Source organism: Apodemus sylvaticus, chromosome 5, assembly GCF_947179515.1.
Source record: "Apodemus sylvaticus chromosome 5, mApoSyl1.1, whole genome shotgun sequence".
NCBI classification, from domain to species: Eukaryota; Metazoa; Chordata; class Mammalia; order Rodentia; family Muridae; genus Apodemus; species Apodemus sylvaticus.
In genome coordinates, this window is record NC_067476.1 from 9020691 (window position 1) to 9033594 (window position 12904).

A 12904-nucleotide genomic window follows, 5' to 3' on the forward strand; every position below is an offset into this window, starting at 1 on the left:
CTCAAAGGAAATTATTTGAAAACTGTTTGATAGAATACACAGTAAGTATTCTTTCCCAGTGTTACTGGCTAATTTTAGAGAATCTAAGAAGACTAGACTTTTCAATAACGACCTCAGAAGTTTAATTGCTGTAGAATCTTTTCTATCTGTGTTTTGCCAAAGTCTGCTTTTGCATTCAGGTTGTAGATGAATAAACAGCCCAGGGTGCCTCACATTTGCTTTCTTCTCTCCAGGCATTCCTGCTAAATGAAGATTTGGGTGACTCCTTGGACAGTGTGGAAGCTCTTTTGAAGAAGCATGAGGACTTTGAGAAATCTCTCAGTGCCCAGGAAGAAAAAATCACAGTAAGTTCCTCCTCATCACGTCATTCACAGAGTAAACTGAGTCTCTGAGAGGTTTGGGAGTTCCATGCAGGGCATTCCCAGGACTGTGTAAGACCTCACAGTGACACCATTACATTATCTTACACTTGTAACACAGCTTTATGGAGCAGAATCAGTTGCTTAATGGAAACTTAATGGAGATATACCTTTGACTTGACACTATCCTAGGAGAAAGGATAAGAAGGCTGTTGACTGACGGCTAACACTCTTGAGGTTCTCATGTAGCACATGAGGCACTTGTGTTCTTTGATAAAATCAAGCAGAGTCTTCCAGACATGTCTACTTACGACAATGATGTTCAGGTCTGTACAGTTCACTCTTGAGAACTGGATACTTCTCCCCCTTCCTCCAGAAATCACAAGAGCATCTCATACATTTTAAATTTAGGATTTTTGTGTTATTCTGAATTCATGGCTATCCTAGGGTACATACAGCCCATGAGCCACAGGTTGGACATGCTTATAGATCTGTAGATAGATAATCAGCCACCTGGGCCCAGTAGTAGGTGTATGTCACAGTGCAAACCTTGACTGATAGGATTAGGATGTTTTTGCACAGCTTAGTAGCGAATGCCTTTAATCCCACACTGGGGAAGCAGAGACAGGTAAATCTCTTGAGTTCCAGACCAGCCTGGTGTACACAGCTATTTCCAGGACAGCCAGGGATACACAGAGAAACCCTATCTTGAGGGGAGAGAGGGAGAGGGAGAGGGAGAGAGAATGAGAGAGAGAGAGAGAGAGAGAGAGAGATTAGGATGTGTTCTCCATAGTCCACGCTACAGCTCCATGCTCACAGTGACAGCTCTTGCCTTCCTTTCTAGGCACTTGATGAATTTGCAACCAAACTCATCCAAAATAACCACTACGCAATGGAAGATGTAGCCACTCGACGAGATGCTGTGAGTTCCCTGGGCATGCCATGCTCCTTTCTTGTAGTGTGCAAGTTCCCTTTCTAAGATACTTGATGCAGCTCAGTCAAGCCAGCCACATTTTGGGAGTATAAGGTAGAGTCATGTGATCTGTCTTACAGCTCCTGAGTCGCCGCAATGCCCTTCATGAGCGAGCCATGCATCGCCGGGCACAGCTGGCCGATTCCTTCCACCTGCAGCAGTTCTTCCGTGATTCTGATGAGCTCAAAAGTTGGGTCAACGAGAAGATGAAAACAGCCACCGATGAAGCTTATAAAGTAATGCTATCAGTGTGTCCTGCAGTACCTGCATAGTAAACTAGAGCTTGCAAAAACTAGTTGGAGCTAAAAAAAAAAAGGGGGTCACACAAACCACACTAGTTAGAATACATTGTTTTATGAGTGTGAAGTAGCTATATACTCCAGTTCGAGGCAGAACCCTCTTCTCTTTTTGATTTGCAGGATCCATCCAACCTGCAAGGGAAAGTCCAAAAACATCAGGCTTTTGAGGCTGAGCTCTCAGCAAACCAGAGCCGTATTGATGCCCTAGAGAAAGCTGGGCAAAAGCTAATAGATGTCAACCACTATGCCAAGGAAGAAGTAGCAGCTCGTATGAATGAGGTCATCAGTTTGTGGAAGAAACTTCTAGAGGCCACAGAACTGAAAGGTAGGAGGAAATAGATAATAGGGAAGTGGTTAGTGATAGGAATGCTTGGGAAACTTAAACACTCCTCTCTGGCTTAGCACTCTAGGACTAAACACAACCCAGGAAAGGTAGGGTGATAACTTTGTTTAGAATTATTGCATAGGACTGGAGACGTGGCTCAGTGGTTAAGAGCACTGACTGCTGTTCTTCCAGAGGTCCTGAGTTCAATTCCCGGCAATGACATGGTGGCTCACAACCATCTGTAATGGGCACGCAATGCTGTCTTCTGGTATGTCTTCAGACAGCTACAGTATACACACATACATGATATCTTTTTTTAAAAAAGAGGCTGGTCCTCAAAAACAAACAAAAAAATTGTTATTGCCATATTAGGGTTACTTGGCTTGGGTTCTCAGTACATTGATCATTTGGAAAGTGTGATTACAAGCAATGGTTGGGTAGAGACTCACAGCCTTCCTATCTAAAAAAAATCACAGTTTTGCAGCTAGGCAGTGGCATCGCATGCCTTTAATCCCAATGCTCAAGAGGCAGAGGCAGGCAGATCTCTGTGATTTCGAAGGTCTACAGAATGAGTTCCAGAAGAGCCTGAGAAATTCTGTCTAGAAAAACAAACGAAAAATCACAGTTTAACTGTGAGTTAGAGGTAGTATCTCATGGAAGTAAAGATGGTTTCCAAACAGCCTCCATTTCAGAATGGAGAATGTTCTACATTTAGAATGTAGAACAGAGGTTATACCAGAGGTTTCACTGTTTAGTAAAACTGTACACTGACTTAAGGCCTAACTGTAATCCTTTGCCGGGCTACTGTGGCTCATGGTCAGTATTAGAAGACCACAGTATCTAACAGTAAGTAAACCTGCTTTACTGAACAGGAATAAAGCTCCGTGAAGCCAACCAGCAGCAACAGTTTAATCGAAATGTTGAAGACATTGAATTGTGGCTGTATGAAGTTGAAGGTCACTTGGCTTCAGACGATTATGGTAAAGACCTCACTAATGTCCAGAACCTCCAGAAGAAGCATGCTCTGCTAGAGGCAGATGTTGCTGCTCACCAGGTAGTGTGGAAAATGGGACCTTTAAAGGGGCAGGGCAGTGCTGAATGGGAGAAAGATGAGTGTTGAACATTCCAAGGTGATACTATTTGGGGGAAAGATGAAATATGGGGCTGTCTTATAGAGCTCAGTGCTTCTGGTCAGTGTTTTTCCTCAGAGCTTTCTGGGAGCCTAACGTGAGGGAAGGCCAATGTAGAACAAATATTCTCAGAGTAGGATAAGCACTGTGTTACATTTTCTTTGAGTCTCTGGGAATTGCTTGCAGTCTTCAAACCTTCCTCCTGTTTCCAGGATCGAATTGACGGCATCACAATTCAGGCCCGCCAGTTCCAAGATGCTGGCCATTTCGATGCTGATAACATTAAGAAGAAGCAAGAGGCCCTTGTGGCTCGCTATGAGGCTCTCAAGGAACCCATGGTGGCCCGGAAGCAGAAGCTGGCAGATTCTCTTCGTCTGCAGCAGCTCTTCCGAGATGTGGAGGATGAGGAAACCTGGATTCGAGAAAAGGAGCCTATTGCTGCATCCACTAACAGAGGTTAGTGTATTTGCCTCAGGCAAAAGTATGCCATTACCACACCCCATACATAAAGGAGGTGTATCTGAGGGAGTGAAATGGAAGTTTAGATCCCTGTACTGCAGCAGTGGTAGGAACCCATTAGTGACAGTTCAATGCCAGTTGATGGAAGAATGGATTCTGCTTTTAGGCAAAGATCTTATCGGAGTCCAGAATCTGCTAAAGAAACACCAAGCTTTGCAAGCAGAAATTGCTGGGCATGAACCTCGCATCAAAGCAGTGACACAAAAGGGAAATGCCATGGTGGAGGAAGGTGAGTGTGGTCAGTGACTGGACCTGCTTTATCTCTTTCCCCTGTTGGTGTGCAGTGCATGAACCTGGGCCCCGTCAATGACGCCAAGACTGAGTCCCCTCATATGCTGTCATATGACTCTGGCCAGGCCTCACCTAAGTGTCACTGTCATGTCAGTATGCTCCACATCATCCTTCCAGGCCATTTTGCTGCAGAGGATGTGAAGGTCAAACTGAGTGAGCTCAACCAGAAGTGGGAGGCTCTGAAAGCCAAAGCCTCGCAGCGGAGGCAAGATCTAGAAGACTCGCTGCAGGCCCAGCAGTACTTTGCCGATGCCAATGAGGCTGAGTCGTGGATGCGGGAGAAGGAGCCCATTGTGGGCAGCACTGACTATGGGAAGGATGAAGACTCTGCTGAGGTAGCTTAGACCTGGCACCACATGTACTTGGGAAATGGGCCCGTCCTTAGCGTAGAAAGACCTGGCACCACGTGTACTTGGGAAATGGGCCCGTCCTTAGCGTAGAAAGCAGTGTGAGGAGGTTTGTAAAGTGTCGGAATCTTACTTTTTATTTTGGAGGTTCAGAATCAAGGAGAAGAGCCTGTCACCTACCTTCTGCTATTAACATTTGCTGTTGTCTCATTTATTCTTAGTCACATGCGTGCAGACACGTGACTCATATTTGGTTCATTTAGGTCTAGTTATAGTGTTCAGACCTACCTCTTAACTCTTGTCAAAACCAGAATGAGAGAGCTAGGGTCTCTGCTCAGTGGTAAAGCACTAGTGTTACTTGGATAGGGTTGTGGATTCCATTCCCAGTACCAAAAACCTCCCTAGGTGAGTTGAGCCTTCACATGAACAGTATTTTCCCCAAGAATGGGAGAACCAAAAGCACTGGAGGGGGTATTAGAAGGAGTGACAAAGTAGCCATGGAAAAGGGGGTTCTCAAGTGCACGGGGGCTGGCTGTTCTTGTGTGTCTGTATGATCCAGGTACATTGTAACTAGGTAAAATGGGAAAGAGGAGATTATAACTCAGCAGTATTTCTTCTCTGAAATTTGAGAGCAGAAAGAGATGGGGTGGCAAGATGGCTCAGTGGGTAAGGCACTTGGGCCAAGCCTCTTGACCTGAGTTCAATACCCAGACCCACCCATATGGTGGAGGCAGAGAACTGACTTCTACAGATTGTTCTGTGACCTCCATGCTTTTGCCATGGTGTATGCACACACACAGAGAAGTAAGTGTAAGCCAGCATGGCTGGTGAATTTCACAAGGTCCTCACCCTCTACATGAGAAGCTGTAAGTGATCGTAGTGCTGACAGAAGAAGATCCGCTTCCTCCCCAGAGAAGTTCCCATGTAGGGAACTCCTGGACACAAGTGCAAACGGGCAACAATAAACGTCCTCAGTAGAGCTTGTGGATGTGTAACACTGTATTGACACTGTGTGTGAAACAATAGTAATTGTAGAAAAGTTAGTCATGAATATGGGAGCGGCTGGAGGGGGTGGGGTGAAGTTTGTAGAGCCACTAATATTGACCTCAAAAAAATGTTTTTAAAGTACATTATACAAAATGTTAAAAGTAATTTTACAAAATAAAGAGTGGCACAGGACAGACAGCAGTCATATATATCTTCAAGGGGCCTTGAAGAAAGACTCAGCTCTGTTTGTTTGGTTTCAGGCTCTGCTCAAGAAGCACGAAGCTTTGATGTCTGATCTCAGCGCCTATGGCAGCAGCATCCAGGCTTTGCGAGAGCAGGCCCAGTCATGCCGGGTATGCAGTGCGCCTGGGGTTCTAAAGTACTGAGGGCAGGGGATGGGCTAAAGAAACTGGTGGACATTTAAGACAGTGGACAGCATTCTTTGGTTTGTGCTTGTTTCTTTTTGACAGAGTGTAAATGAGGCTGGCCGTCTCCTCCTACTACGTTCATGTGTTGGAACGCTGAGATTAAAAGTGCATGCTACCATATAGGCTGAGGGCAGCATTCTTCTCATACAAAGGTCTGCAGTCAGGCACATCTAGTTGACAGTTTTTGTTTGGTTGAATCCCCTCCTTTTGATGTTTTAACAATGGGGTCTCACTTTGTAGTCCAATCAGATCTCAAACTAATTAATCCTCTTTTGGCTTCTCAAGTGCCTGATTTAAGCATGAATTATTGAGTGACTCATTTGTTCAGCAGCTTGAACAAATATTTTCTTTTAGCCAGACAGTGGTGGCGCATGCCTTTAATCCCAGCACTTGAAAGGCAGAAGCAGGTGGATTTCTGAGTTCCAGGACAGCCAGGGCTATACAGAGAAACCCTGTCTTGAAAAACCAAAAAAAAGAATTTTTTTTTCTTTTCTTTTTTTGGTAGGTTCAAACAGTTGGCTGTAGTAGTGCAAACATGTAATTCCAGTAGCAAACATTTAATTCCAGCACTCAAGCCCTCAGGAAGCAGAAACAGATGGATCCCAGGGCCAGCCTGGTTTATATAGTTCCAACTACTGAAACTGGATTGGCTCTTTACAAAGTTCTTTTTAAGCTCTAAGGCCATAGCTAGTTAGTGATAGAACACACTTTTAGTGCTAGCACTTGGGAGGCAGGAGCAGGCAGAGCTCTGTGAGTTCCAGGCTACATTGCAAGTTCCAGGACAGCCAGACTTCACAGAGAAACCCTGTCTTGAAAAATTAAAAAAGGCCAGGCAGTGGTGGCCCATGTCTTTAATTCCACCACTTGGGAGGCAGAGGCAGGTGGATCTCTGAGTTCGAGGCCAGCCTGGTCTACAGAGTGAGTGCCAGGACAGCCAGGGCTACACAGAGAAACCCTGTCTCGGAAACAAAACAAAACAAAAAAATTAAAAAAGGAAAAAAAAAAAAAAGAACCCTTATAAGTGTGTATTTGATAGCACCCGTTGAAAGTTGGACCCGATGTCGTTTTGTCTTTTGTTTGAATCGTTAGCAACAAGTAGCCCCTATGGATGATGAGACTGGGAAGGAGCTGGTCTTGGCTCTCTATGACTATCAAGAGAAGAGCCCTCGTGAGGTCACCATGAAGAAAGGGGATATCCTGACCTTGCTCAACAGCACGAACAAGGCAAGGCCCGGGGTGGCCGGGGTTGGTGTATCAGCACCAGGGAGTGTACTCTGCTGGATATCCTTGGGTGGATGGGAAGCGATAAGGAGGTTACTTCATCAGACTCCTAGTTACTCTTCATTTTCCAGGGCCACCCACATATGATTGGGGAAGTACTAGATTGATCCTATTTAGTCTGATGTATACAAGCAGTGCCAAAATCAAAACCAAGTGTCTGGTGAGCACCCTCCCTCTGAGCCAGGGATTGTTTGCTCTGTAACTGGTACTATTGGGAGTGGCTGTGGTGCTGGCTGTGGAAGTCGGAGCCTCATAGATGCAGGGCAGGTACTGCACCATGAGTGTACATGCGAACACACACTTGCAGCATGCACACGGAGACACAAATTTGAAAATTAAAAAAAAAAAAAAAACCCAAAGAATTAAAAAATAGGCCAATGTGAGGTCTGTGTTTCTTGGGAAAAGACTCTGCTCTCAGTCCTCTTCTTTTTCTTCCTTAGGATTGGTGGAAAGTGGAAGTGAATGATCGTCAGGGTTTCGTGCCAGCGGCATACGTGAAGAAGCTGGACCCCGCCCAGTCAGCCTCGAGGGAGAACCTCCTGGAAGAGCAGGGCAGCATTGCTCTGCGGCAGGGGCAGATCGACAACCAGTAAGGGCTCCAGTACAGAGCACAGGCTAGACAGCACCTAGGGCTTAATCCAGTCCTCAAGCCAGATCAGTCAGGTCTTGGGGTCTCTGTAGCCCTATGTCTTCTTTCTAGCTCTCTCAAGTCTCCTAACCCACCAGCCTCCTTGTTAGAGCCCGGATTCTTGACTGATACCTTAATCTCACTTGATTTTTTTCTGTGTTTCTGAGCTGCTTTTTCTAAAGCACATTTTGCTACTTGGTACAGTGTTAGCCTTTGTCTTGTTGACAAAATTCTTTTTGGGTTGGATTTTCAGATATCTCACCCCTTGGCTCTGCCTCCCTTTGCACAGCTGCCTAGGGAGCTGCTCTCTCTTCCTTTGCATTCAGAGAATGCAATTTACTTTTTAAGCTGGTTTTCTTCATATCATATAGATAATTCCCATATTGCCCTATGTCTGTCTTTACTGTGTGATGAAATCAACAGCTTTGGGCATCTGGGGGATACCCAGGAAGTATAAATCCAGTAGGGCTTGGAATAAGAGAGCTTTTCTGACATTAATGATCTTGAACTGACAAGAGCCATTTGTACACTTGCAGATTCTTTTACTGCATAAACAAGGAGACACTTGTGTTTATGTTATTATCACAGACCTGGGTCATAAATGTAAGAGCACAAATGTTGATGAAGCTGGTGTTGGTGAGCCAGCGATCAGAGTCAGCATTGTCCTTCAGGTCTATTTTGTCTCCTGGCCTTGTTCTGTGAAGTAAGTGTGTGCAGTGCAGGGAATGCTGCCTTACATGGAGCAGAGTTGTCAGGATCATGAAGGTAAACTAACCCTCTCATTTAATTTTCCTGCTGTTTCTCCACTGATTTCATTCATGGCCTGGGCTGCTTCTAAGAGCTTTTGAAGAATTCCTATGTTTTTCCCACTTCAAGCATCCGCCATCATGGCACCAGTCGGAGCTGCTGCTTTTCATTCCCATAGATTAATCCCACTAATGTGTGCATGCTTTTGCTGTACCCCTCTGTGCAGGACACGCATAACTAAGGAGGCCGGCAGTGTATCTCTGCGTATGAAACAGGTGGAAGAACTGTGAGTAGGCTGAGAACCTGGCTGAGCTCCCATGTCACTGCTACACCTGTCCATTCCCCTCTGCCGCTCTTTTCCAAAGCACTTTCCATTCAGAAAGAGGTGGTGCAGGAGACCTGCCACATCCTCACAGCTTCGCTGTCCATGGGAGCACTCGCAGTGGAACTGCTCTCCCTGGTTGCTTCTGCCTACTTGTGTTTGGAATGGTGTTGGTTCACTCTAGTGTTGTGTAGAGCAGGCGCAGCCCTGTCCTCCATAAGCCTGCAGCCCGTTCTGTTGTATTCCTCAGCAGGGAGGCCATTAAGTACGACTTAGAGGTCAGGGGCTCTGATTTCTGGTGACTACTACTTTTTGTTTGGGAAGCTCAGATTTAGTGATGGTTTTCAGATTTTTCTTTAACTTTGAGTTTAATTTCTTGCTCAAATTTGTTATTTTTGTGTCTTGAAAGATAGTGGTAGTAGTTCAGCTTATAAATCTTAGTTCTCATGAGCTAGAAATTTCTTTTGATTCTTCTCAGGTCTTGTAGATGATGGAGTTTTGTACAAACTGCACGCTACTTGATATTCTTTCACTGCTCAAAACTAGAGATCACCATGGAAATGTCCTACTGGTCAGAGATGGAACATCCTGTATTGGACTATATTAAAACTCATATCTTCCCCCACTTAGGGGCTGCTCAGAGAATTTTAAAACCAAGAAAATCCCTTTTATACATTACGTAGTTTTGTCTTTATGTAGCTTCATCTCATCTCTCCAAATAGCCGCATGAACCTTCTGTTTCTGTGCTAAGTGCTTGGTTGTAGGCTTATGTGATCATAATAGCTGCAAGATGCACCTAGGGCTAAGTGTGCCTGGGCTGTGGTAACCACGCAGTATGACCAGCGTGTGCTTATCCCTAAGGCCGTAGTGTGAGTGCCTAGAATCCTCATCTTCGTGTGCTCCGATCCTTTGTTGCTAGGCATCCTCATTACAATCTCATGCCTTGGACCACATCTCAGATGCCTAGTGGCTGTCCTGTGTTAGCCTCCGTGGTGAGCTAACCACCTTCCTTGCCCATCATGTTTCCCTCTTGACCTCTGTCAGATACCAGTCTCTGCTGGAACTGGGTGAGAAGAGAAAAGGCATGTTGGAGAAGAGTTGCAAGAAGTTCATGTTGTTCCGGGAGGCAAACGAGCTGCAGCAGTGGATCAATGAGAAGGAGGCCGCGCTCACGAGTGAGGAGGTCGGCGCTGACTTGGAGCAGGTTGAGGTGCTGCAGAAAAAGTTTGACGACTTCCAGAAGGTATGGGATGTCGACAGCATAGCTGCAAAGTAATAGCTAGTTCTTGGGACTGGAGGAATGGCTCAGAAATTAAGGGCACCTAGACAAGCAGGTTCCGTTCCCATTACCCACGTGGTGCCTCACAACCATCTCTAAGTCCAGTTTCCTTCCTCCACAGGTACCAGGCACAAATTTGGTACGCAGACACCAGACACATAAAGTTAATAATTTAAAAGAATTTAAGGGGATGGAGAAATGGCTTAGCGGTCAAGAGCACAACAGCTCTTCAAAAAACCCAGGTTTGATTCCTGGTGGCTTATAACTCATGTATGTGGTACAGACATGTAGGCAAAACATGAATTCACATGCAGTAAGTGAGTAACGTTCTTTAAAAACTAAACAACTTGGCATTTAAAAAGATTTTTTTTTAAAAAAAGTTGGTTCTTGGGCCTAGAGAGATGGCTCAGTAGTTATGAGCATTGACTGCTCTTTCAGAGGTCCAGGATTCAAATCCCAGCACATAGATGGCAGCTGACAACTGTTTGTAACACCTTCACAGACTTGCATGTAGGCAAAACACCAGTGCACATAAAATGGAAATAAATAAATAATTTTAAAAAAGACTTCGTTTTTGATGGGTATGGTGGTGCACTTCTTTAATCCCAGCGCTTGGGAGACAGAGGTAGGTGTATCTCTGAGTTCAAGGCTACCCAAGCCTACAAAGTGAGTTCTTGGACAACCAGGGCTACATAGAGAGGCCCTGGTCCAAAAAAGGTGGGGTTGTGTGTGGAACAGGGAGATGGTGCATTGGGTTAGACACTTGCCACCAGGCCTGAGATTATTCTGAAGTCACGCTCTAGGAGCTGCATGGTGGAAGGAGAGACCCAGCTTACACAAGTTGTCCTCCGGCCTCATCCACCACTAGCACACTCAGCCACATCAGACACGGGAAAATATTACAACAAAGCAAAGCAGAAATGTTTAAATAGGTCTCCTGGGTCTCAGACAGATTACTGAGGTGAAGAGAGTAGATTGTGCAGTTTCTATGACTTAGAATTTACTCTCTGTAGCTTCTGTGTTTGTCCAGTATTGGGGATTTGTAGCTTCTTTTAAATGAACGTTATTAGCTTCTGATTTCAAGGAAAGGCAGTCCTCTGTTGGTGTGTGTGTGTGTTTGGTAGTGGTGGTCTGTTAGTACACAAGTTGGCCCCTCACATATCACTGAGTAGCTGAGGATACGCTTGAACTTCCTCCTGCTTCCTTCCAAAGTACTGAGATTACAGGCGTGGATCATAATGCCTAGTTTTATGCAGTGATGGGGATCCAACACAAGGGAGATACATCTCCATCCTTAGCCCCGGTTTGTTGTTTATCTGAAACAGTGTCCCTTGTAGACCAGGCTGGTACTGAATGTGCCCTGTAGTCCATACCAGCCTTGACCTCCTGATTATCTTGTCTTCACCAAGTGTTTGGATTATAGACATATGCATTTTAAGAACCTTCTAAATTACTTAATTGTTGTATTTTTAGTTTTTACAAAAGAACCATGCTAAGTAGTACAGGCTGGCTTGGAACTCACTGTAGGGGACAAGCTCTTATTTAGATTACATGTAGATTCTATATATATGCCTATAGTGTGTGTGCGTGCACACACACACACACACACACAGAGTTGGGGCAGGCATTCATCAGCTAAGCAATAGTTAAGTAATGTGCAATATCCATACAATTGAATACAACCAGCTGCAACAAGAAGTGTCATTTATAAAGGTGAACCTTGAGGACATTACATTCAAAGAAGATGGTGGGTGTGGTGGTTGCATTTACTCCCCTTTAATCCCAGTCAGTACTCAGGAAGCAGACACGATAGATGTGGCTGAGTTTGAGGCCAGTCTAGTCTACATAGTGAGTTGTATGCCAGCCAAGGCTATGAAGTGAGTCCCCTGTCTCAAAAGTTCATACCACTGATGTGAACTATCTGTGTTCCCCTCTCCCCTGACTTGCTACTACTGTATGTTTAGTCATTGTGACTTTTATTTTATAGGATCTGAAAGCCAATGAGTCTCGGCTGAAGGACATTAACAAAGTAGCTGAAGACCTGGAGTCTGAAGGTCTGATGGCAGAGGAAGTGCAGGCTGTGCAGCAGCAGGTAGGTGTTGAGTACGTCCTAGCCCTGGGGGCCACATTTTATAATACAGACTTGAGGTTCACACTTAATCCCATCCTAAGCTGCAGAAGTTTCGTGTTTGTGGTGCCCTGGCTTCAAGTTCATAAGCTCCTTAAATAGATAAATATTTTGCACATAAGCATTTGATTTGGTGTTCTGCTAGCCAGCGAGCTAGCTTTCCAGTCTTTTCTGTGGTTCTTGAGTTTCCATGGTGCATACTGTATGGGGTTCGGAAGCATGTTTCCTCTGTGCTAACACTGCTTTCCCTCTCTTTGTAGGAGGTGTATGGGGCGATGCCCAGGGTAAGTCACAGGGAATCCATATGGAACGTGAATTTGGTAAGGACTTAGATCTTGGGAAGTATGTAAAGGCAAGAGCTGCTGAATGACAGACCTTTTGTTGTCTGTGTCTCTTCCACATTTTTACAGTCTGTGCTGCCTGTCATTCTCCAGAACAAAAGTGCAGGAGTTTTGGTTTGGGTTTTGTTATTAGACTTATTAAGCTTAGACTTATTAAGCTCAGACTGGCTGCAATTTCACAGTCCTTCTGCCTTAGCTGGGATCACAGGAATTTACCACATACCTGATCACAACATGCTTAATTTTTATCTTTCTAATAATAATTTCAATATTATTTCAAATAATTCTGTGTGCATGACATAAAGAAAAGATGGTCATTATATTGAGTTTTTTTTTCATTCCTTCTATCTCTTCTACTGTATTTGGGGGGAAAAAACCTATAGGGAGCTGTAGAGTTGGCTCAGCAGTTGCAGGCATTTGCAGAGAATCTGAATTCAGTTCCAGCACCCACATAGTGACTCACAACTATCCATAGCTTCATTCACAGGGGATTTGATGCCTTCTTCTGAACACCCTGGGC

General features: G+C 44.8%; 1 protein-coding gene across 4 annotated transcripts in view; it reads left to right on the forward strand.

The window, feature by feature from the left end:
- Sptan1 (spectrin alpha, non-erythrocytic 1) overlaps nucleotides 1–12904 on the forward strand; it is a 68346-nt gene that overhangs the window by 29160 nt on the left and 26282 nt on the right. For 2 of the 4 annotated variants that reach the window (XM_052182038.1, XM_052182039.1), the window contains exons 12-26: nucleotides 234–344; nucleotides 1204–1281; nucleotides 1413–1568; nucleotides 1752–1956; nucleotides 2829–3010; nucleotides 3299–3542; nucleotides 3712–3834; nucleotides 4014–4231; nucleotides 5491–5583; nucleotides 6748–6882; nucleotides 7380–7528; nucleotides 8541–8600; nucleotides 9681–9879; nucleotides 11903–12007; nucleotides 12304–12327. In XM_052182038.1, coding sequence (XP_052037998.1) covers nucleotides 234–344; nucleotides 1204–1281; nucleotides 1413–1568; nucleotides 1752–1956; nucleotides 2829–3010; nucleotides 3299–3542; nucleotides 3712–3834; nucleotides 4014–4231; nucleotides 5491–5583; nucleotides 6748–6882; nucleotides 7380–7528; nucleotides 8541–8600; nucleotides 9681–9879; nucleotides 11903–12007; nucleotides 12304–12327 — 2082 coding nt within the window. The remainder of the gene's footprint in view (nucleotides 1–233; nucleotides 345–1203; nucleotides 1282–1412; nucleotides 1569–1751; nucleotides 1957–2828; nucleotides 3011–3298; nucleotides 3543–3711; nucleotides 3835–4013; nucleotides 4232–5490; nucleotides 5584–6747; nucleotides 6883–7379; nucleotides 7529–8540; nucleotides 8601–9680; nucleotides 9880–11902; nucleotides 12008–12303; nucleotides 12328–12904) is intronic. The other 2 variants (XM_052182040.1, XM_052182041.1) reach the window with 1 other exon arrangement.